The 22,065-nt window shown below is 36.1% G+C and overlaps 1 protein-coding gene across 16 annotated transcripts in view; it reads left to right on the top strand.

The window, feature by feature from the left end:
- The window catches only part of LOC110814257 (uracil phosphoribosyltransferase-like), a 31,864-nt gene extending 22,577 nt beyond the window's left edge, over positions 1 to 9,287 (top strand). For 4 of the 16 annotated variants that reach the window (XM_088209024.1, XM_088209023.1, XM_088209028.1 and 1 more), the window contains 5 exons: positions 7,501 to 7,556; positions 7,649 to 7,696; positions 8,698 to 8,753; positions 8,846 to 8,893; positions 8,979 to 9,287. In XM_088209024.1, the coding sequence (XP_088065150.1) occupies positions 7,501 to 7,556; positions 7,649 to 7,696; positions 8,698 to 8,753; positions 8,846 to 8,883 (198 nt within the window). In that variant the 3' untranslated portion in view covers positions 8,884 to 8,893; positions 8,979 to 9,287. Of the gene's footprint in view, positions 1 to 6,511; positions 6,536 to 7,423; positions 7,557 to 7,648; positions 7,697 to 7,778; positions 8,089 to 8,697; positions 8,754 to 8,845; positions 8,896 to 8,978 lie in introns of those variants that run through there. The other 12 variants (XR_015813840.1, XM_022041666.2, XM_088209029.1 and 9 more) reach the window with 10 other exon arrangements.
- The last annotated feature ends 12,778 nt before the right edge of the window (positions 9,288 to 22,065 follow it).

The raw sequence follows: 22,065 nt of genomic DNA, 5'->3' as shown, positions 1-22,065 counted from the left end.
CTCGGAACCATCCCTTGTGTATGAGACTTAAGGATAGGATTATAATTGAGAATATAATTTCAAAAAAGTAAATCTTAAAACTTTTGTTGCTGATGTAAGCAAACAAAAATGAGGCGATGACGATCCCCCACAAACAGATCTTCTCATATATAATCATTAAGGGAAGATGTTGATCTTTTTTACAACTTGATGGTGAGACTCATTATTGGCCAACAAGCTAGAGAAGAAATGAGGGATCTTCCGGATTCTCCCCTTGTTCCTATATGGGGGGACCTGCTAGATCTTCCACCTTCTCCTCCACCTTGATGGGGCCCAACTCTACTAGTGATGTATCCAGGTTATGTTAAGAGGTACAAGTGACTGAATCTAGTCCCTTTTACAGGAGCATCGACTTTCTATGAAGAGAATTGGCTAAAAATAATTGAAAAGTCTTTTAGAGTTCTGGGGGTGAGTGATGAATAGTTGGTTATCCTCGCCACCTTTATGCTTGATGGAGAAGCAGAGTGCTGGTGGGAAGTTAATCAGACTACTCTAACCACGCCCATCACATGGGAGCACTTCGTGGAGGCGTTTAATGCTGAGTGCTTCCCCAACCACATTCGTCATCAAAAGGAGATAGAGTTTGCCCAACTTAAACAAGGAAGCCTCTCAGTTATGCTAGAAGATTCATAAAGCTTAGTCGTTACTCTCTCGAGATTACATCTGATGAAGGGAAGATGGTCCAAAGATTTCAGTGGCGTCTCCGTTTGAAGATTAGGAATCCACTTGTAGTACTTGAGCTTCATATCTATCAACAGGTTCTGGTCAAGGCACAACTCATTTAGAGTACTATTGCGACCTCTGCACTGACAAAAAGTAGTTCCAAGTCTCCAATCCCCTATAAAAAGCCACTCCTAAGTCAAGACCACCAGAATAAGAGACCTAAGGTAGCTTACCCTGCCCCACTACAAACTTTACCGGCCAGACATGGTCAGAGTTGCGTTTATTGTGGCAAAAACCATGGGAACGTCCCGTGTTACCGACTCAACAATGTCTGCTTCAGATGTGGAAGTACCAATCATCAAATCCGTGATCGCCCTCAGCCTCAGTCCAAGCTAGACCAGCTGTCCCAGGCAGAGTTTATGTTGTCATAGTTAAGGATACGGAAGCTGTTCCCAATGTGATTCAGGGTACGTACCTTATTTTCAAGCACATAGCACATACTTTAATTGACCATGAAGCTACATATTTTTTTTTTGTTTCACATGCATTTACGCCATATTTAGGTGTTATTCCTGTGTCTCTTGATTTTGCTTTAGTAGTGTCTACCCCCGCAAATGGTAATATGGCAGCCAGTATAGTTTATAAGTTATGTATTATAGAAGTCGCAGATAAAGAATTTGATGTAGATTTACTATTATTAGATATTAGGGATTTCAACGTGATACTAAGGATGGACTGGTTAACAGTTTATCATGTTACTGTTGATTGTTACCACAAAAGCTTGTATTTAATATTCCTAATCAAGTACCTTTTTCGTGCTAATAAATTTTCGTTTTTCTTCTTAATTACTTGCGTATAAGGAAAATAATATATTGATTTTAATTTATGTGATGTGATATAACAATCTTAATATGTAATAAGTAAGATAAGTAAGGGGGCTGATATCCAAGAAATTCCAGTAGTTAGGGAATTCTTGGATATCTTCCCTGATGACCTACCAGGATTGCCTATAGATTAAGAAGTAGAATTCATCATTGACCTTCAGCCAGGTACTCAACCAATTTCATTGGCCTCATACAGGATGAGCTAATTGCAATCAAGGAGTTGGGGAAGTAGTTTCAAGAAATTTTAGATAAGGGTTTTATCCGGTATACTGTGTCCTCTTGGGGTACTCCAGTCACATTTACAAAGAAGAATGATGAGACATTGAGATTGTGCATAGATTATAGGGAGCTAAAGAGAGTTACAATAAAAAATAAGTACCCCCTCCCAAGAATTGATGATCTCTTTACCAGTTATAGGGTGCACAAGTCTTTTTTAAGATTGACCTACGTTCGCGATAACATCATATAAAGATAAAAGCTGAAGACATTCTAAAGACAGCTTTCTGGACCAGATACAAACATTATGAGTTTCTTGTCATGTCGTTTGGGTTGACTAATACACCTGCAATCTTCATGGACTTGATGAATAGGTTTTTCAGACAGTTTTTTGATAAATTTATCATAATCTTCATCAATGATATCTTGGTCTACTCTAAGAGTAAAGAGGAACATGTTTTGCATCTGGTTCAAGTTTTGCAGGTTCTTAAAGAAAATAAGTTGTATGTGAAGTCAAGTGTGATTTTTGCCTCGATCAGGTTACCTTCATAGGATATGTAATATCAAAAATGGTGTATTTGTTGATCCCCACAAAATTGAGTCCGTGTTAACTTGGGAACAACCTACCAGGTCAAGGAGATCAATGAATTTTTGGGATTAACTGGGTATTACCGCATATTTGTGAAGTGATTCTCCAAAATTTTAGCTCCTCTTACTCGACTTACTAAGAAAGATGTCAAGTTCGAATGGAATGAAGCATATGAGAGAAGTTTCGTAGAGCTCAAGTAACGAATGACTACAACTCTTGTGCTAGCTTTATTGAATGGGATTGGTGGATATATAGTATACAGTGATGCTTCTTATAAGGGATTGGAATGTGTTTTGATGGAGCATAGGCAAGTCATAGTGTATAGGTCTAAACAACTGAAGACACATAAACGGAATTACTCCACTCATGACTTAGAGTTCGTTGCAATTGTTTATGTCCTGAAACTCTAGCGTCATTATTTGTACGATGAAATATTCGAGATCTATACTGATCATAAAAATTTAAATATATATTTTCATTCAGAAGAATCTCAATATGCATAAGAGACGGTAGATAGAACTACTAAAAGATTATGATTGTAAGATCTTGTATCATCCAGGCAAGGGTAATGTAGTAGCAGATGCACTTAACGGAAGAATGTAGGTACATTGGCTTGTATGATGGTTTCTGAGTGGAAGTTTTTAAAGGTTGTGCAGGAAATTGAATTTCATTATCAGGTTGAAGGTGTTTATTTGGCCAGTTTAAATATCCAACCTACGATACTACAACAAGTTAGATATGCTCAGTTGACTGACTATACATTATCGGCCATTAGGAGAGACACAGGGCAAGGTTTAAAGCCAAGGTTCAGAGTGTCGGATGATGGATTACTTAGATTTAATGGCAGGGTGTGTCTCCAGTAACGATGAATTAAAGAAAGGCATTTTGATTGAGGCTCACTGCTCCAAATTCGCCATGCATCCGGGTAATACTAAAATGTATCGGAATTTGATACCTCGATTTTGGTGGAATGGTATGAAAAGAGACATCACTAAGTATGTTTCTAAATTCCTTACTTGTCAGTAGGTGAAAACATAATAGTAGAGTCCTGATGGACCCCTCCAACTTTTGCCGATTTCTGAGTAAAAATGAGAACACATCACCATAGACTTCGTGATTGTATTGCCTAGGACCCGAGCAGGCCATGATGTTATATGGGTGATCGTGGATAAGTTAACCAAGTCCTCCTGCTTCCTGGTAGTGAAGATCACAAACTCTTTGGATAAGTTAGCTAAAACTTATATCTGTGAGATCGTAAAATTACATCGGATTCTAGTTTCAGTGATATCCGATAGAGATCCTAGATTTACCTCTAGGTTTTGAACAAGCTTTCAACAAGCCATGGGCACCTAGCCATTCTTCAACACTACTTTTCATCATCAGACAGATAGGCAATCAGAGAGAACCATTCGCACATTGGAGGATATGCTACAAACATGTATTTTAGATTTTGGTGGATCTTGGGATGACCATTTGCTACTGATAGAATTTACTTATAACAACAACTACCAGGCAAGCATTGATATGGCCGTCAATGAAGCATTGTATAGCCGGCCTTGTAGATCACCAATCTACTGGGAAGAAGTTGGAGAAAGGAAGTTAATTGGCCCAAAGTTAGTAGACGAAACTACTGTAAAGATTGGTAATATCAGGAAGAACATTAAGGTAGTTCAAAGTAGACCAAAAAGCTATGTGGATAAATGAAGAAGGAATCTTGAATTCGAGGTAGATGATCATGTTTTTTTTGAAGATCACATCTCTCAAAGGCATCAGTAGATTTGAGAAGAAAAGAAAGCTAAGCCCTCGATTTATTGGCCTATTTAAGGTTTTAGAGAGAATTAGAGCAGCTGCCTACCGACTAGCATTGCCACCGGAGCTATCTCAAGTTCATAACATATTCTCTGTATCAATGCTACAAAAGTACAATCCTGATCCATCTCATGTGATACCTTACAGGCCTCTTTCAATTTAAAAGGACCTATTCTATGAAGAAGTTCTTGTCACCATCTTGGACCGAAAGGAGAAGGTGCTTCGAAACAAAGTGATTCCCCTAGTCAAGGTCTTGTGGCGAAACCATACTCAAGAGGAAGCCACTTAAAAGCTAGGAATGGAATTTCGAGACAAGTATCCCCATCTATTTAATGTTTTATAATTTAGATTAACTTTGTATAACGATATTTTATATTAATAAAATAAATTTGAAGGAATAAATTTTTCTTAAGGAGGAGGGATTATACCAGACCCAAAACTGACGTCATTTAGGGAAACCCCCAAACCAACATCGTTTTAGGTAATAAGAAAAAAAAAACCAGAGGTGTTTGCCTCTGGTCGAGGAACACGAAGAGGCAAAAGCGTGTACGCCTCTGTCACCAACCAAAAAAGGAGGAGAGGAGACCTGCACGACAGGGGAGAATAATCGTGCAAGACTCCTCCCGCCCCTCCCTATAAAAATGAAGGGAGGGAACGCAATCGGTGCAGGAAGAGAGAGAGAGAAAAAGAGAGAGAGAGTGAGAGGAAAATAGAGGGAGAAGGCTACGACTACCGTCAGTCGGCAGCCAAGAGAGGAGAGGAGGAAGGAGAAGAGAAAAAAGGAGGAAAAAAGGGCAGTGCTACGCACAATGATGTGCGAGAGAAGAGGACGGTCTGCGTGGCGGTTCCGAGTGCATTTGGTCATTATGCGGCTCCCTTTGGTCATTATGCGGCTCCCTTAGGGCCCAAGGCTGTCTGCGGTGAATTTCGGCCAATCCGCAGCGGTGATCGGCAGTAAGCGGCAGCAACCAGCGGTGGGCGGCGACGACACATGGCGGTCCAGTGACGGCGCATGTGGAGGCGCACAGTCTTCCGGTGGTTGTGCGCAGTGAGTCCTAGAGACCCAGTTTGGGTAGGTGAGTTCAAACAAATCCTGATGGTTTACTGTTTTATATTTAAAGTTTATTAATCCTATTTAATTTTAATACAACAAATTATATATCCGATTTATGATTAGGAACAAGTTTATAAACGGATGTTTGAAATTAGGAGATAACTAGTTCATTACCAATCCGATCCGAATATCACTGTAACAAGTTGATCTTATACATCAGAGATAATTTTACAAAAGAGATTTAAACGAAAATTAGGTAAATGTGTAAGTGCTTACAAATGTAGTTTAATTTTTCTAAGATATTAACAATTGTAACGTTTAATAATTGATAATTAGGCACATGATTCTAACAAAATTTTACTACTGATTATTGTGTTCTTATTTATGCTTACTACTGAATTTGTTGATGAATTATTTTGCTATATTTTGGTAACTGAATTTGTTGATGTACTGGTTACTATATAATTGGGAGTATATTAATAATATGTAAAAGAATTTAGGGTGATAAATAGTTACCATATGTGTGTTATAGATATAAAATATATTAAATAATAAAAATTAAAAAATTTATTAGTGAGTTAAAATAAATAAATAGACAATAAAAGATTTGAAAAACTCATTTAATCGGTATCACCGAGGAGTGGGTGGGTGTGTAACTTTTTGGCGTGTGATCGTAATGAACCCTACTCGTAGATACAACTTTAGTCAGACGTGGTGAAGTGATATGAACTATGAACTGAATATTGTGTACTGCAAACTGTAAACTGTGAACTGAACTGTAACGTATTCACGTGGTAGATGAGATCTTTACTGCTCTCGTTGATGCTGCGAAAATGGCATCGCACGATAAAACTATTTTATACGATATAAACCGATAAGAATGAATAGGAAGTCGTGTGTAATGTTTATGATACTGAAACACTGAATTAGTATCTATTGAACTGCTTACTATCTAAATTGTGATACTAAATACCGAATAATACTATTTATTATATTATTTATGTCATAAGTTATGATACTGAAATAATGAATTCTGAATGTTTACTAAATAAACTGATTTGTAAGGTTTGGTTAATAAATTAGAGTGTAGATATCACGTATTTTCTAAATTAAAGAGAAAAGTATTTTAAACTATCACCGTCGCTAGTTTTATGTTTTCTACCAACTTGAACAGATTACGCTATTATTTGTCAGTACTTACATGCTTACTAAGCATATTAAGTTCACCCTATTTGTTATTCATTTCTTTCATATCAGGATATTTAGAACCCCGCTCTTCAACAGTGAAAGACTTGGTAGGAGATTGTTCAATTTTTATTTCAATTCAAACAATATTTAATGTTAATCATTTCATTTTTTGTGAGTTTTTATTTTAGAGTTTAGACATGTCTCACAAACACTAGATATTTTGAGCTAGACATGCAAGAGATGTACCTTCTATTATTTTAAAATTGTTGCGCGAAATATTACTATAGATTATTTTATCATGAAATAGTGTGCAAACGGTCAGAAATCTGGATGGAAGTCCGGTCCGTGACAACTTGTCAAACTTAAGTTTTTTTAATCCAGTCCTACTCCTCTTCATGCAGACAATACAAATGTTATTCAGATTGTTATCAATCTTGTCTTTTCATGAGCGTTCCAAACATATCGAAGTGGATTATCATTTAATACGAGAAGTTGTGGATATCGGTGTCATTTCTCTTTAACACGTTTTTAGTGATCTCCAAATAGCCTATGTGCTTACAAAATCCATGACTAGACAACGTCATCAATATCTAGTTAGCAAATTAATGTTTCTTGATCAAGCAACATCAATTTGAGGGGGGATATTAGAAAGGTGGACAGCTTAGTAGAAAATTAATATTTTTTATGTATATTTTAGGAATGTAATAGCTGTATATGTTTATGTAATTATAATATAAATTGTTTCTATTTTTAGAGCACTATTTCAGCTAGAAATAGTTTATTTTTAGGGATATAAATGAGAATTATTCCTATTTAATGGAAAGTCTATCAAATGCTCAACTCAAAAATGAGATAAAAAGGAATATATAATAAATAGGTGGATTGGCCAATATACTTTTGATGAGTGTGAGTCTTCCCCATGATTAACATGTAAATTTGTCACCATTAAACTACAAAATACCAATTTCTTCTGTCTTTAAGTTGCAGTTAAATGTAGCTCGTATTTCCTTGCTTCTCTTTAGTCAATACTCCAAAAATCGGAATGTCATGTCAAACAGATTTCTGCTGTGGCTGCACCTCCAGCCCTTGAGAAGCTCAACCAGAAATTCCCTGGGTAATGATTTTCAGAACTATAACTCATTTATTTATTAATAAGATAGTCATCAATTCTAAAGCTTAAACTGACATTTTCTTTTGGTACTGCAGTCTTCATGTGTATACCGGAATGATGGATCTCGATGTGAATAATAAAGGGTAAGTCTCTCTCATCACTCCTTTATTTTATGACTAGAAAAAGAGATAGATGTTTTCCATTGTGTTGATTGGGTTTTCTCAGGGGCATAATTCCTGGATTTGGAGATGCTGGGGATCGCAGTTTTGGTATATAGCTTGATTAGGCGTGTCTACATCAAGAGAGGTGGAAAGGGACAAAACTCCATCTAATTATGGCAAAACTTCTCTTCCAGAATTGGCAAATTATGATAAGAGTCCGATCTTAATTGACTTAAAAAAAAGGGTTTCTTTGGGTTTTCCATAAGTAGGTTTTGCTTTACAGTTCTGATGAAGGTCACAACAAATGATCATAAACAAATTCTTTAGAATTATGCTGTGAAGAGAAATGAAAAATACTAGTATACTCACTTTTAGTTTGTGTTTGTTTGATAGAATTTCTTATGGTAATTCTGGATTAAACTATGTTTGGTATTTTTATGTAGGAAAATATATTTGGAATGTTCAGAAATACCTCTAAATATTCAACCTATAATACTCCAAATATCTAGAATTGCTCCAGAGCACTTGAAAAATAAAAAATATGTATGTTCTTGGGATATTAAAGCTAATAGTGGAATATTATAATTTAATTGAATTACTAAGTACATATGTTCTTGGGGTATTAAAACTAATAGTGGAATATATCAAGATTTTATTTAGTTACTAAGTAATTTAAAGATAACATATAATCATATGTTTAAATATATATACATATGTGCATATATAAAAATCGGTTAAATCTGATAAATAAAGATGACATATATGGTGATAAAACTAAGATGGTTAAATAGATATCAAGGCTTAGATGCTTATTTGTTAGATCAAAGCAGGCACTCCTTTGAAAGAGGTGGGATTGACATGTAAATTTATGACCATTAAACTTTAAAATGCCAATTTCTTCTGTCTTCAAGTTTCAGTTAAATATAGTTTTACTTGCTTCTCTTTAGTCAATACTCCAATAATTGGAATGCCATGTCAAACAGATTTCTGCTGTGGCTGCACCTCCAGTCCTTGAGAAGCTCAACCAGAAATTCCCTGGGTAATGATTTTCAGAACTATAACTCATTTATTTATTAATAAGATAGTCATCAATTCTAAAGCTTAAACTGATATTTTCTTTTGGTATTCCAGTCTTCATGTGTATACCGGAATTATCGATCACACAGTGAATGATAAAGGGTAAGTCTCCCTCATCACTCCTTGCACTTTATCACTTGAAAATCATATATATGTTTCCCCATTGTGTTGATTTTGGCTTTCTCAGGTTCATAATTCCTGGACTAGGAGATGCTGGGGATTGCAGCTTCGGTACATAGATTAAGTATGTCTACAACGAGTAGGTGGAAAGGGATAAAACTCCATCTAAATTATGGCTAATCTATTCTTCCAAAATTTGGCAAATTTTGATAAGGGTCTGATCTTAATTGACTTGAAAAGGGTTTGCTTGGATTTTTCACTAGTAGATTTGCTTTACAGTTTTGGTAAGGTTATCACAAATGATCATAAACAAGTTCTTTAGAATTGTGTTGTGAAGAGAAATGAAAACTACTAGTACGTATACTTGACGCCACAACTTGATCTACAACTCGATCTGTTGGATTTTGCCATGATTTGTGATTAATGGGTTTCTTTTTTTGTTTATTTCCCAAAAATACTCACTTTTATGTTGGAAAATATACACACACGCGTATATGTTTATATATAGGTAAATTGGCAAGACGGGTGTTTCATCGTAACCAATTGTGTTAATGTAGTAATTTTCTTCCTCAAATAGTTAAAAAAATTTAGAGGGAAAGTTTGATAATTTCTCAGTTTAAACTACTAAGAAGATGAGAGCCTTCATTTATAAATATCAATAACCAATATAAAGTTTACAAGTGTCAAAGCATGATAAGGGAAAATAAGAGCAGAGAGGACAAAAAAGAAATTATGACATACGGAAGAAAGCAGCAAAAATATTCCTTGTGTAAATTGCATTATTAGATTGAAGATTAATTATTTTCCAACAGTTTCTTAGTTTTCTTTTAACGAACTACATTAATATGGAAGATTTTTGTTATTTTAATTTTATTATATGTATCTAATATATGTCAATGTGTATAATATAGTTAAGTGAATTATAAAATTAATCCAATGTCAACAGTGTATGGAACAATTTTGAACCAAAACGAATTCTTTTTTTTCCTAAATAATTGTTCTCTCCCTCTCTGGTTTCCTCTCTCTCTTTACTATTCTATTCTTCTTCTTTCTCTCCCGTAATGAGTCACGATCTAAGGCTATTAATATCAGACGTTCTGAAGCTTCTGTAATTCTAATCACATTTAAGATTAACTTTATTTGAAACTAGGAAGAAAATTGACTAGAACTAAGAAATTTATTGACTAAAACTAAGAACTTTAAATTTTGGTACCTTAATCTATTTTTCTACTTACATATTGAACCTAGCTAGGTGAAGGTCATGAGTACAAGAAAAATGAATTTTACATCATTTAATCTAAAGAAAACTTTGACAATTAAGAAAAATGATATAAAAACTATAGAAGTCCATCCTCAATTTAAATCTATACATGTTTCCCTATTATGCTAATTGGGTTTTCTCAACATAGGTTGATTAAATAATGTGTACATAGAGCGAGGTGGAAAGAGATAAAAACCTATCTAAGAATGCTGTAAAAAATATCAGAAGATTAAGAGCTTTCCCACAATACTTCTATACTGTTGTGAATCCTCAAGTACCGGTGACACATCTTGAGTATAAGTTCTGTCCCTTTGGAAATGGAGTGGATTTTGAGTTTACACCAATGAGACCATTATCTTTAAGTATATTTAGTATGTATTTCCTCTGATTTACAAATATACCGTCATCTGTCCTTTTGATCTCTAGTCCCAGAAAATACCTTGCCTCCCGCATATTCTTGATTGTGAATTTTTCATCCAGTGCTTTCTTTATGTTGCAAATTTCTACCTCTGAACTTCCAGTAATAACCAAATTATCTACATATACCAGTATGACTATAAAGTTCTGACCGTCACAACATGTGAATAGATAATGATCATGTGCCGATTGTAAGAACCCATATTTCAGCAACAACTGTGATAACTCCGAATTCCATTGTCTGAAAGCCTATTCCGAACCATAGAGTGACCTCTGAAGTTTGCATACCTGTCCTTTTTCTGCCTCCTAATATCCTTCTGATGGAACCATGTAGACCTCCTCATTCAAATGTCCATAGAGGAAAGCATTATTGACGTCTAGCTGGTGTAATTTCCATTGCCTAGCTGCTGCAACAGACATCAAGATTCTCACTGTAACCAACTTTGCTACTGGTGAAAAACTATCAAAATAATCTTTTCCCTCTACTTGGTGATACCCTTTCGCTACCAGCCTTGCCTTGTACCTGTCTATTGTGTCATCCGGTTTCAACTTCAGCTTGTAAACCCATCTACTCCCAATAGCTGTCTTTCCATGAGGTAATGTAGTCAAAAACCAGGTCTTGTTCTTTTCTAAGGCTGCTATCTCAGCCTCCATAGCTTTCACCCATTCTTTAGACTGTTTAGCTCCTTATAGCTGCTTGGTTCTTGTAGCATGGTTAAATTGGCTGGAAATTTTGCATCTTCAGAGCCCAATTTAGAATCAGAGAAAAATGGGAATGTGTTGGGTACATGAGGGGATGTCATGGCTGCATTTGTAGATCTGCAATCTATATTACTGACATATTCTTCTAACTAGCCTGGTTTTCTCTTCATTCTGCTGCTCTTTTTTTGCTCTGGAGCCTCAACAGCTTCTGCTTCAACATCACACCATCCGTCGCTATCAGCTGGTACATCTGCAGGTGTATTAAGCTCAGAGATCTAGGCATTATTCCTTCCAGATTCTTGAGTTGTACTTCTGTCATCTTCTCGATTAATAATCATTTCTGGCACTGGAATTTTTGGTAGGCTTTATCCAGATTCCATCTGTATTTACTCTGCATAAGGGAATATGTCCTCAAAAAAGGTCACATCTCTAGACACCAACAATTGGTTCCTTTCAAGATCAAACACCTTGTATCCTTTCTTCCCGGTACTCATTCCCACAAAAATACACTTAAATGCTCTTGGGGCAAGTTTTTGTTTGTCTGGTAGGGTGTTTGTGGAGTAACATAAGCTCCCAAACACCCTTAGGTTGTTATAATCGGGAGCTCTTCCGTATAGGATCTCACATGACTTACCTCAAAATTCTGTCGACAAAGACACTTGAAATAATAAAGCCCGAGCCACCTGTAATAAGTGTTTGTGTTTTCACTCCACTCTCACTGAAAAATATTTGACATGCATTGCTCAAAAATTCACTTCCATTATCAGTCTTTACTATCTTTATCTTGCTTTCAAATTGATTCTCGACCATTTTAATGAACCTCTCAAGTGTATAACTGACTTGCGTCTTGCTGCTCATGAGGTAGGTCCAAGTGCTCTTGCTTTTATCCTCTACAATCGTTAGAAAATATGAAGCACCCATCATTGATACTTGATTATAAGGTCCCCAAACATCTACATGCACTATCTCAAAAAGTGTATCATTTCTTTTATTATTAACTTCAAAAGGAATTCTAGTTTGGTTGGCTCTAGCACATACATCACAAGGTCTGTTCATCAATTCATCTTTATTGATACTGAAATACAATCTTCCAAGTACATATGGAGAGGGATGCCCCAATCTATCATGTCATGTGGCTCCTTTTCTTGTTCTGCCATTCTCCTTTACATTATTTATTACAGAATTTGTAGCTTTCTTACTGGAAATTGCAGCAAACTTACTCATATCATCTGCTTCAAACGACCCAACATCAAGATAGTACAGATTTTCCATTGATTTTCCCACTCCCACTGCCACTTCAGTCCTCTGGTCCTGCAGCAGACAAAACTCAGGGTAAAAGACAACCTTAATGTTTCCGGTTTTGGCTAGCTTGCTTACTGACAATAGGTTATGATTGACGGACGGTATATACAACACATCTTCCAGAATTAAGTCTTTCCTTAAGGTCACATTTCCAGAAAACTCAACTCCCAGAACTGAACCATTTGGCAGGTAAACTGATCTTGGTTTTTTTTATTTTCTTGAAGCTATGAAATAAAGAACTATTCCCACTTACATGACAACTTACCCCTGTATCAATAATCCAGCATGTTTCCTTTGACAATTTTTCAGAAAAATTACATGCATAGTCCTGTGTACAGCTTATAAATTAGCAATCTGATATCTGTTTTCCCTCCAACAGTCTTGAGAATTCTTGCTGGATCAAATCCCTCATAGATGTTCTCATCATGCTGTCATCTGGTTTCACTGAATCATTTACTACTTTTTCATCATCCAGTGGAGTTTTTGCCAAATTCACCTTATTTCTGTTCCCTTCTACCATCCGTTTTTTCATTCTCAATTCCTTATACCAATCCAGATAGCCATATAATTTGAAACAAGTATTGACAATTTTTTTTACAGTGAGTACAATACTTATCTTCCCTTCTTGTCAGCTCTCTCCTTCTAAAATTACCTCTTCCCGAGCTAACATTCTTCTGTGAACCTATCGCCGCAAGTGCAGTTACATCTATTGTCTCCGCAAATATATTTGCAACCTGTCGTTGCTTCTCCACACTCATTAACATTGAGTACATCTTATCTACATTGGGAAGGGGTTCTAGCAACAAAATTTGATTCCTTACTTGATCAAATGACTCATTGAGTCCCATTAAAAATTGCATGATTTTAGAACTCTCATTCATCTTATCTATCTGTTCAGATACTTCACAAGTACACTTTCCGCACGAACAATGAGGAGCTAGAGCAATGATGTTCAGCTCATCCCAAAGCTGGCAGATTTTTGTAAAATATGTTGTGAGGGAGTCGTTATCTTGAGATACTGAACCCAGCTCTCTCATCAATTGATACTCCTGTGGGCCATTAGATTCTCCAAACTATTTCTCCAACTTTTCCCACAGCTCTTGAGCCGAATTTACACAGAGAAACGCATCGTGAAACTCTTTTGCCAGTGAGTTTAGAGTCCACGATATCACCATCGCATTTCCTGCTAACCAATCTTCGTACTCCACAGAGTCTTCCGGAGGCATGCTAACCTTTCCATTTATGAACCCTTGTTTCTGCTTGGCTGCCAACGCGATTTTTACAGACTTGCTCCATGTAAAATAGTTCATTCCACTGAAGGGCACTGTCACCTGAGAAATTCCGGGACTTTCACTTGACATATTCGTTGTTGATACTCTTCCGGATGCATTACGAACACCACTATTCTGATACGTCGCCATTATTTCAGTCGCTCACCAGGGCTCTGATACCACGAACAAAGGTGAGGTAAAAGATTTTCTTATTTGAACGAAACAAGTTCTGGAACAGAGAAGAGAAGTTAATGTTTCTCCTCTTCTTATTTTTATACACGTGTGTTTACAACAGAAGTACACTAATATTAGTTAAACACACTTCGAATTAACTAACTAATAATAATTAGTTATCAGCTAGTTGTGAGTTAAACTAATTTAACAGACTAACTAAAAGAAGTTTGGCTAACTAATTTAGTAGTTTCTTGTTCGATTAATGTTTCAATAGTTTAATTTCAGGTAAACATATGTTTGTATATACGATAGACAAATTTCTAATTATATGTGTGTTAGTATATATATATATATATATATAAAATACACACACGCACACACATGAAGAGACAAGCTGATTGATTGGGCTATAACCTTGTTTTGATTTTGGCACTTTAACTGGGTATATATATATACATAAGACAAAATCAGCTGGCTGGCTACCTACCTAAGGGTTTGACTCCTCTAAACTTGATACTAAAGCTTTTATGTCACTTGACCTCAAGGACATTTCTTTGACCTCACTGCTATTGTGTGGGTACATACGTACACACACACACACACACACACACACACATATATATATATATATATATACCGGTTTTTAATTGCGGTTAACTACTTTATTAATGCAGTAATTTTCTTCCTCAAATTTGTCATTACAATTTCCTACATGTTTATTTTAACTTGAACATGTTATACATGTAATATATTATGTCTCTTTTAACCCATAAATCTTTTGGCTATTACCGAAAGTTCATTCATAACTAGGTTAACAATTAGCAAAGCCTCTGACAGATATGCTAAAAAATGATGGACGGAAGAAGCAAGGGAAAGTTTTGAATGTGGGATAGGGATTGGTGCATCCCTCACATGCAAGAAAGATAGTCAATTGACTTTATCAGCAAGTGTTTTACGAGGCATTATTTGGAAGGTACACCTTTTATCATTAAAACATACCAAACAAGTATCAAGCACTTAATCGAACCAAAGGATAACACAGGCCATGATGTAGCAAAAGGTGATTATTAAATTATTGCAACTAAGGGATTCTATTCAATACTTGAAAATTGTTTATTTAAAAACAAGAATACCCTGACAGTAAAAAGATTATAAAATATATATATATATAAGAAGAAATTACAGTATTTATTCCTTCATTGAAGTCCAATTATTTATACAAAAGAAAGAATTAATTTTTTTTTACTTTTAATGTCCAATATATTTACTATTAAATCTGAAAAAATTTAAAAATATTAGATAAAATCTTCGAAGATTTTATTCAATCGTTATTTCCTGATCTTTTTTTAAAAGATCTTATCTGAAATTAATTTTTTTAAAAAATTTACTGTAATTCTAATTTTAAAAATTTTATCTGATGGAATTAAAATGTCAGTTGTTTTTAACACTCTTCCTTGGCATTTCTGTTACGGACACCGGTCATTTCTCTGAGAATATCAAACATTTCTTTAGGTAAAGCCTTTGTAAGTATATCAGCATGTTGATTATCTAAAGAACAATGAATCAGTACTACTTTATTGGATTGTTGAACCTCTCGAATAAAATAAAACTTGATCTTGATGTGTTTTGTTTTGCCATGAAATACTGGATTTTTTTAAATTGACACCGTTGAAATATTGTCACATTTGATTTCAGTTGGACCTTTTTATTGACAGCCAAGCTCTATTAAAAGTTTGATTCATTGCAGAGGCAGCAACAATATATTCAACTTCGGTTGTTGATTATGTTGTTGTTTCTTGCTTCTTTAAGCCAGAACCGAAAGAGAAAATATTGCCATAAGTGTTTTTAAAATATCTAAACGACCTCCCCAATCACTGTCAGAATATCCCAGTAGCTTCACTTCTTCATTTTCTGCATTTTTATACATAACACCAAGGTCTATGGTACCTTTCAAGTACTTAAGTATTCTTTTTACTACTGAAAAATGTTTTATTAAGATGGAGAATGCATATATCTAGATAAAGTGCTTACAGCAAACACAATGTCAGGTCTAGTTGTTCTGAGATATAAAAGACTTCCAATAAGACTTCTATACAAGCCTTCATCAACCTTCTTTCCATTAACATCTTTACTAAATTTTTCGCATGTAGATATTAGAATACCCACAGGCTTACAATCTGCCATGCAAAATTTCTTCAAGATTTCTGCTGCATATTTCTTTTGACATATGAAAATTCCGTTTCTTGATTGCTCCACTTCGATGCCCAAAAAATACTACATCAATTCTAAATCTGTCATTTTGAAAGCCTCCTTCATTTGAGCTTTAAATAATTTGATGAGTTCAAGATGTTCTCATGTTATTAGCATGTCATTGACGTGTAGGAGATAACCTGAATTTTGTCATCTGCTTCTTTGATATATAAGGTTGCTTCACTATTACTTCTCTTGAACCTGAGCTGCAATAAATGGTTGTTTATTCTGTTGTACCAAGCTCTTAGAATTTTTTTAAGACCATAAACGACCTTCTTCAACAAATAAATATAATTTTCTTTTCCAAAAATTAGAAAACATCAAGTTGTTCAACATATATTTTTACATCAAGAAACCCATTTAAAAATACAGATTTAACATCAAGTTCATGAAATCGCCATTTTTTAATTGTAATAAAGGCAAATTAATCTGATAGTTTCAAGCTTAGCAACTAGAGCAAATGTTTCTTGATAATCGACTCCATATTATTGTGCATATCCCTTGACTACAAACTTTGCCTTATGCTTGCAGATTGAGCTATCAGGATTAAGCTTGGTTTTAAAAATCCATTTGACTTCAATTATTCTTTAGTCTTTAAGCCTTTCAACAAGCAGTCATGTCTCATTTTTGTTGATCATTTCAATCTCCTCTTGCATTATTTTTCTTCAAGCTGGTGAAGTTTTTGCCTCATAGAAATTGCTAGGTTCTGAGAAAACAAAATTGCACCTTTGATATATTTCTTGCAAGGATCTGGTACCTCTAATGGGTTCATCATCCATAGTTTCAGAATTTGCTATAACTTGTTATTGATTTGTGTTAAAATTAATGACTTTTTTTATCTGTTCAGTTTAAATTCAAAAGGAAGGAAATCTATCGAGAAGATGTATCACAGTAAGATACGTAAACTTCACGAGACGTGTATGCATGTTTTTCGGATGATTTGACTTGATCACTTGTAATCGATATCTCTATATATATGCTGAAATAAAAAGATCAATTATCTTCTTCTCTCAAAAAACAGAAAGTGAAACTTCTCTTAGAAAACAGCAAAACAGAGGCAGTTGCAGGTTTTTGTTCTGTTTTGCTGCCCTCTCTCTCTCCTCAACTCTCTCTCTAAGTTTGTTCTGCAGAGCCTACTTCAAAGCTCTTCGATTTTCGACTAACAACTGGTATCAAAGCCTGGTTCTCCCCTGTATCAGGTGAATCAAAAAATTTCTCAAACTCGATGGCAACCTCAGGAACTACCCCTGCTCCGCAGTTCAACGGAGAAAATTACCATGTGTGGGCAATAAAGATGAGAGCTCACCTCAAAGCTCTGGGTTTATGGGACGTTATTATAGACGATAGCGAACCAACCCCACTACAAGAAACTGCTACATTGAACCAGATTAAAAGACATGAGGAAGAGAAGACTAAGAAACCAAAAGCACTTGCCTGTCTCTTCTCAGCAGTTTCGGACAAGGTTTTCTCTAGGATTATGAACTATGAATCACCTAAGGAAGCGTGAGAGAAACTGAAGGAAGAGTTTGATGGAGGAGACAGAAGCAAGAAGATCAAGCTACTGAGGTTAAAAAGTGAATTTGCATTACTCAGAATGCAGGAAAATGAGTCTGTTAGGGACTATGCCTCCAAACTCTCGGATATTGTGAATAAAATGAGATTATTGGGGGAGGACTTTCCTGAATCAAGGGTAGTAGAACAAATTCTTATAAGCTTACCACCAAAATTTGAGTCTAAAATCTCAGCTTTGGAGGAACTTGCAGATATTGATAAGATTTCTTCAGCTGAACTAATCAATAAGCTGCAAACACATGAGCAACGTGTCAACATGCATGCTCGTGTACCTATTGAAGGAGCCTTATTCTCATCTCAAATCAAAGCTACCCCTTCAAATCAGTATCAAGGGAGAAGGAATGGAGGAAATCAAACTGGAAACCAAAGTTTCAGAAAACAGAAGAAGTATCCTCCTTGCAGCATTTACTCCCTCACAAATCATTTTGAGAATGAATGCTGGTATAAGGGAAAGAAAGCTATTCAATGCAAGTTCTGCAAAAGACTGGGCCATACGGAGAAGTTTTGTAGGCAAAAACAAAAGCTGGAAGCGGCACAATCTAAGCAGAAGTTGCAACATGTAAATGTCACTAAGATATCTAGTGAGCAAAGTAATACAATACTTGTTGCTTCAAGTGAATTGATAGTGGAAGATGACAACCTCTGGGTTGTTGATAGTGGTTGCACTTCACACATGTGCAAGAATGAAGCTATGTTTGTGTCACTTGACAAATCAGCAACATGCCAAGTAAAACTTGGAAATGGCATGAAGGAAACCATCAAAGGTAAAGGCAACATTGCCATTGAAACCAAAGATGGTAGAAAACTTATCACTGATGTAAATTTTGTTCCTACCCTCTCACAGAATCTACTCAGTGTTAATCAGATGACTGATCGAGGCTACTCAGTTGGATTCAAGGATAACTGCTGCAGGATATATGATCCTGAGGATCGCTTGATTGCCTTCATCCAAAAGAAGAATCAAGTCTACTCCTTGAAACTCAGAGAAGTAGTTGAAAGAGCCAGTGTTGCCTCTGTAACTGAAGGCGAGATTTGGCACAGGCGCCTTGGGCATTTTCATGCGGCTGGGCTACAACAACTGCAGAATGAAAGTCTAACCAAGGACTTCCCAAATTTTGCTGTCACTGAGACAGTATGTGGAACATGTCAGATGGGGACATTGGCAAGAAATTCATTTCCTCTGCAAGCAAATTGGAGAGCGAAAGAGAAGCTGACACTTATACATTCCGACATTTGTGGTCCAATGACAGAAAACTCTATGAGTGGTTGCAAGTATTTTGGCTTATTCATAGATGATTTTTCCAGGATGATTTGGGTTTGTTTCCTGCAGAATAAAGCTCAAATTTTTGGTGAATTCAAGAGGTTCAAAGTTATAGCAGATAAAGAAAGTGGCAGCGTACTGAGGTGCCTAAGGACAGATAATGGGCTTGAATTCAATTCCAGCAGATTCAATGATTTCTGTTCTGAGAATGGGATCAAAAGGCAGCTCACGGCACCATATTCTCCTCAGCAAAATGGTGTCTCTGAGAGGAAGAACAAAACCATTATGGAAATGGCAAGAAGCATGCTTGCTGACAAACACCTGCCTAAAGCCTTGTGGGCTGAGGTAGTGAACACTGCTGTGTTCCTGCTTAACATGCTGCCTACAAAGGCTGTAAAACAGATGACACCGGTGGAGGCTTGGAGTGGCATCAAACCATCAACTAAGTATCTAAAGGTGTTTGGATCAGTGTGCTACTGCCATGTCTCGGATGACAAGAGATCCAAGCTAGATATGAAGGCTGAGTTGGGAATATTTTTGGGATACAGTACTGAAGCAAAAGCATACAGAATTCTAAACCTGAGAACCAACAAGCTTATGATTCGAAGAAATGTAACGGTGGATGAAAACAGCTACTGGAATTGGGAGAAGCAGAAAGTCGAACGAGACTGTGTCACATTTGAAGAAGGAAAGAAATCAGTGACAATATCAATCTTAACTCAGAAAGATAAAGATGATGAAGATGGTGAAAATGATGACGATGATGAAGAAGATAAAGAAGATGAAGAATCTGAAGCAAAAGAGAGAATAAAATTGAAAAGTCTGGCTGACATCTATGAAAAGTGCAGTTTTGCCTCAAAAGAACCTTCCTTTGTTGAGGAAGCACTTCAGCAACAAGAGTGGAGACTTGCTATGGAAGAGGAAATCAGAATGATTGACAAAAACAATACTTGGTCTCTGGTAAAATTAAGTACAAATAAAAAACCAATTGGAGTAAAGTGGGTGTTCAAAGTAAAACTCAATCCGGACGGGACAACAAACAAGCACAAGGCACGGCTTGTGGCAAAGGGATACTCCCAGCTTCCAGGAATTGACTACACAGAAACTTTTGCTCCTATGGCCAGATATGAAACAATTAAACTCATTCTGGCCATGGCAGCTCAGTTTGGTTGGAGTGTGATGCACCTGGATGTGAAATCGGCCTTTTTAAATGACAAACTAAATGAAGAAATTTATGTTGAGCAGCCACCGGGATTCATTCAACTTGGAAAGGAGAGCCATGTCTATCTTCTTCACAAAGCCCTAAATGGCCTCAAACAGGCTCCTCGAGCCTGGTATGATAAGTTAAATTCATATTTACTTCACTGTGGATTTGAGAGAAGCATGACAGAAAGCACACTGTATGTGAATAGAGAAGAAGACCGACTTATCACTGCAGTATATGTTGATGATATACTGGTGACAGGCAGCAACAAAAGGAGAATGAAAGAGTTCAAGCTGAAATTGGAGAAGGAATTTGAGATGTCTGATCTTGGAGAAGCTACCTACTTCCTGGGAATGGAGATTGATCAAAGCAACTTGGGTATTTTTCTTTCACAAGGCAAGTATGCCAAAGAAATTCTAAATAAATTCAATATGAATCACTGTAAATCAGTATCTACACCACTGGTGTCCAACCTGAAATTGCCAAAGGATGAGAAAGGTAGCCAAGTTGAAGAAGGGAATTACAGAAGTCTAATTGGGAGCCTTCTGTATCTCACAGCTACCAGACCAGATATTTTGTTTGCAGTAAGTTTACTTTCAAGGTTCATGGCTTCACCGAGGGAATCACACTTACAAACTGCCAAACATGTGCTGAGGTACTTGAAAGGAACCTGGAATTTTGGTGTTCAATTCAAAGCAAGAGCAGAAGGTGGATTAGTCGGCTACAGTGACAGTGATTGGGCAGGAAGCGTAGAAGATGCACGTAGCACAACTGGGTACTTGTTCAAAATAGGCTCCGGTGTTTTTTCATAGGCATCTAAGAAACAGGATACTGTGGCTCAATCCACAGCTGAGGCTGAGTATGTAGCCGCAGCTACAGCAACTAACCAAGCAATTTGGTTGAGGAAGGTGTTCAACGATCTAAAGCTGGAAGAACAATCACCTACAGTGTTGTATGTTGACAACAAGTCTGCAATTGCCATTGCGAAAAATCCTGTAATGCACGGGAGAACTAAACACATCAACATTAGGTATCATGCTATACGTGAGGCTGAGAGGAATCAAGAAATCAAGCTAATACATTGCTCCACTGATGATCAACTTGCAGACATTCTAACCAATGCCCTATCTAAAGCCAAATTTGAGGATTTGCGAGAAAAAATAGGGGTTGGTGGAAAAAGTCATTAAGAGGGAGTGTTAAAATTGATGACTTTTTTTATCTGTTCAGTTTAAATTCAAAAAGAAGGAAATCTATCGAGAAGATGTATCACAGTAGGATACGTAAACTTCACGAGACATGTATGCATGTTTTTCGGATGATTTGACTTGATCACTTGTAATCAATATCTCTATATATATGCTGAAATAAAAAGATCAATTATCTTCTTCCCTCAAAAAACAGAAAGTGAAACTTCTCTTAGAAAACAGCAAAATAGAGGCAGTTGCAGGTTTTTGCTCTGTTTTGCTGCCCTCTCTCTCTCCTCAACTCTCTCTCTAAGTTTGTTCTGCAGAGCCTACTTCAAAGCTCTTTGGTTTTCGACTAACAGTTTGGTTTATCATTGAGAACTATAGTTTGCACTTCCTCACGATTCTCCTAATTCCAAGCTATCATTTTATTGAATTTAACATCTCTACTCAAAATAATTTTATTAGTTTTCAAACAACAAATTATATATCCCTTTGTGATAAGGCTGTAACCAATAAAAATTCATTTTTCTACTTTTTTATCAAACTTGTCCCT

The sequence above is a fragment of the Carica papaya genome, chromosome 8 (genome assembly GCF_054855325.1).
Source record: "Carica papaya isolate Zhongbai chromosome 8, ASM5485532v1, whole genome shotgun sequence".
NCBI lineage: Eukaryota > Viridiplantae > Streptophyta > Magnoliopsida > Brassicales > Caricaceae > Carica > Carica papaya.
This window is presented reverse-complemented; position numbering and strand designations above follow the sequence as displayed.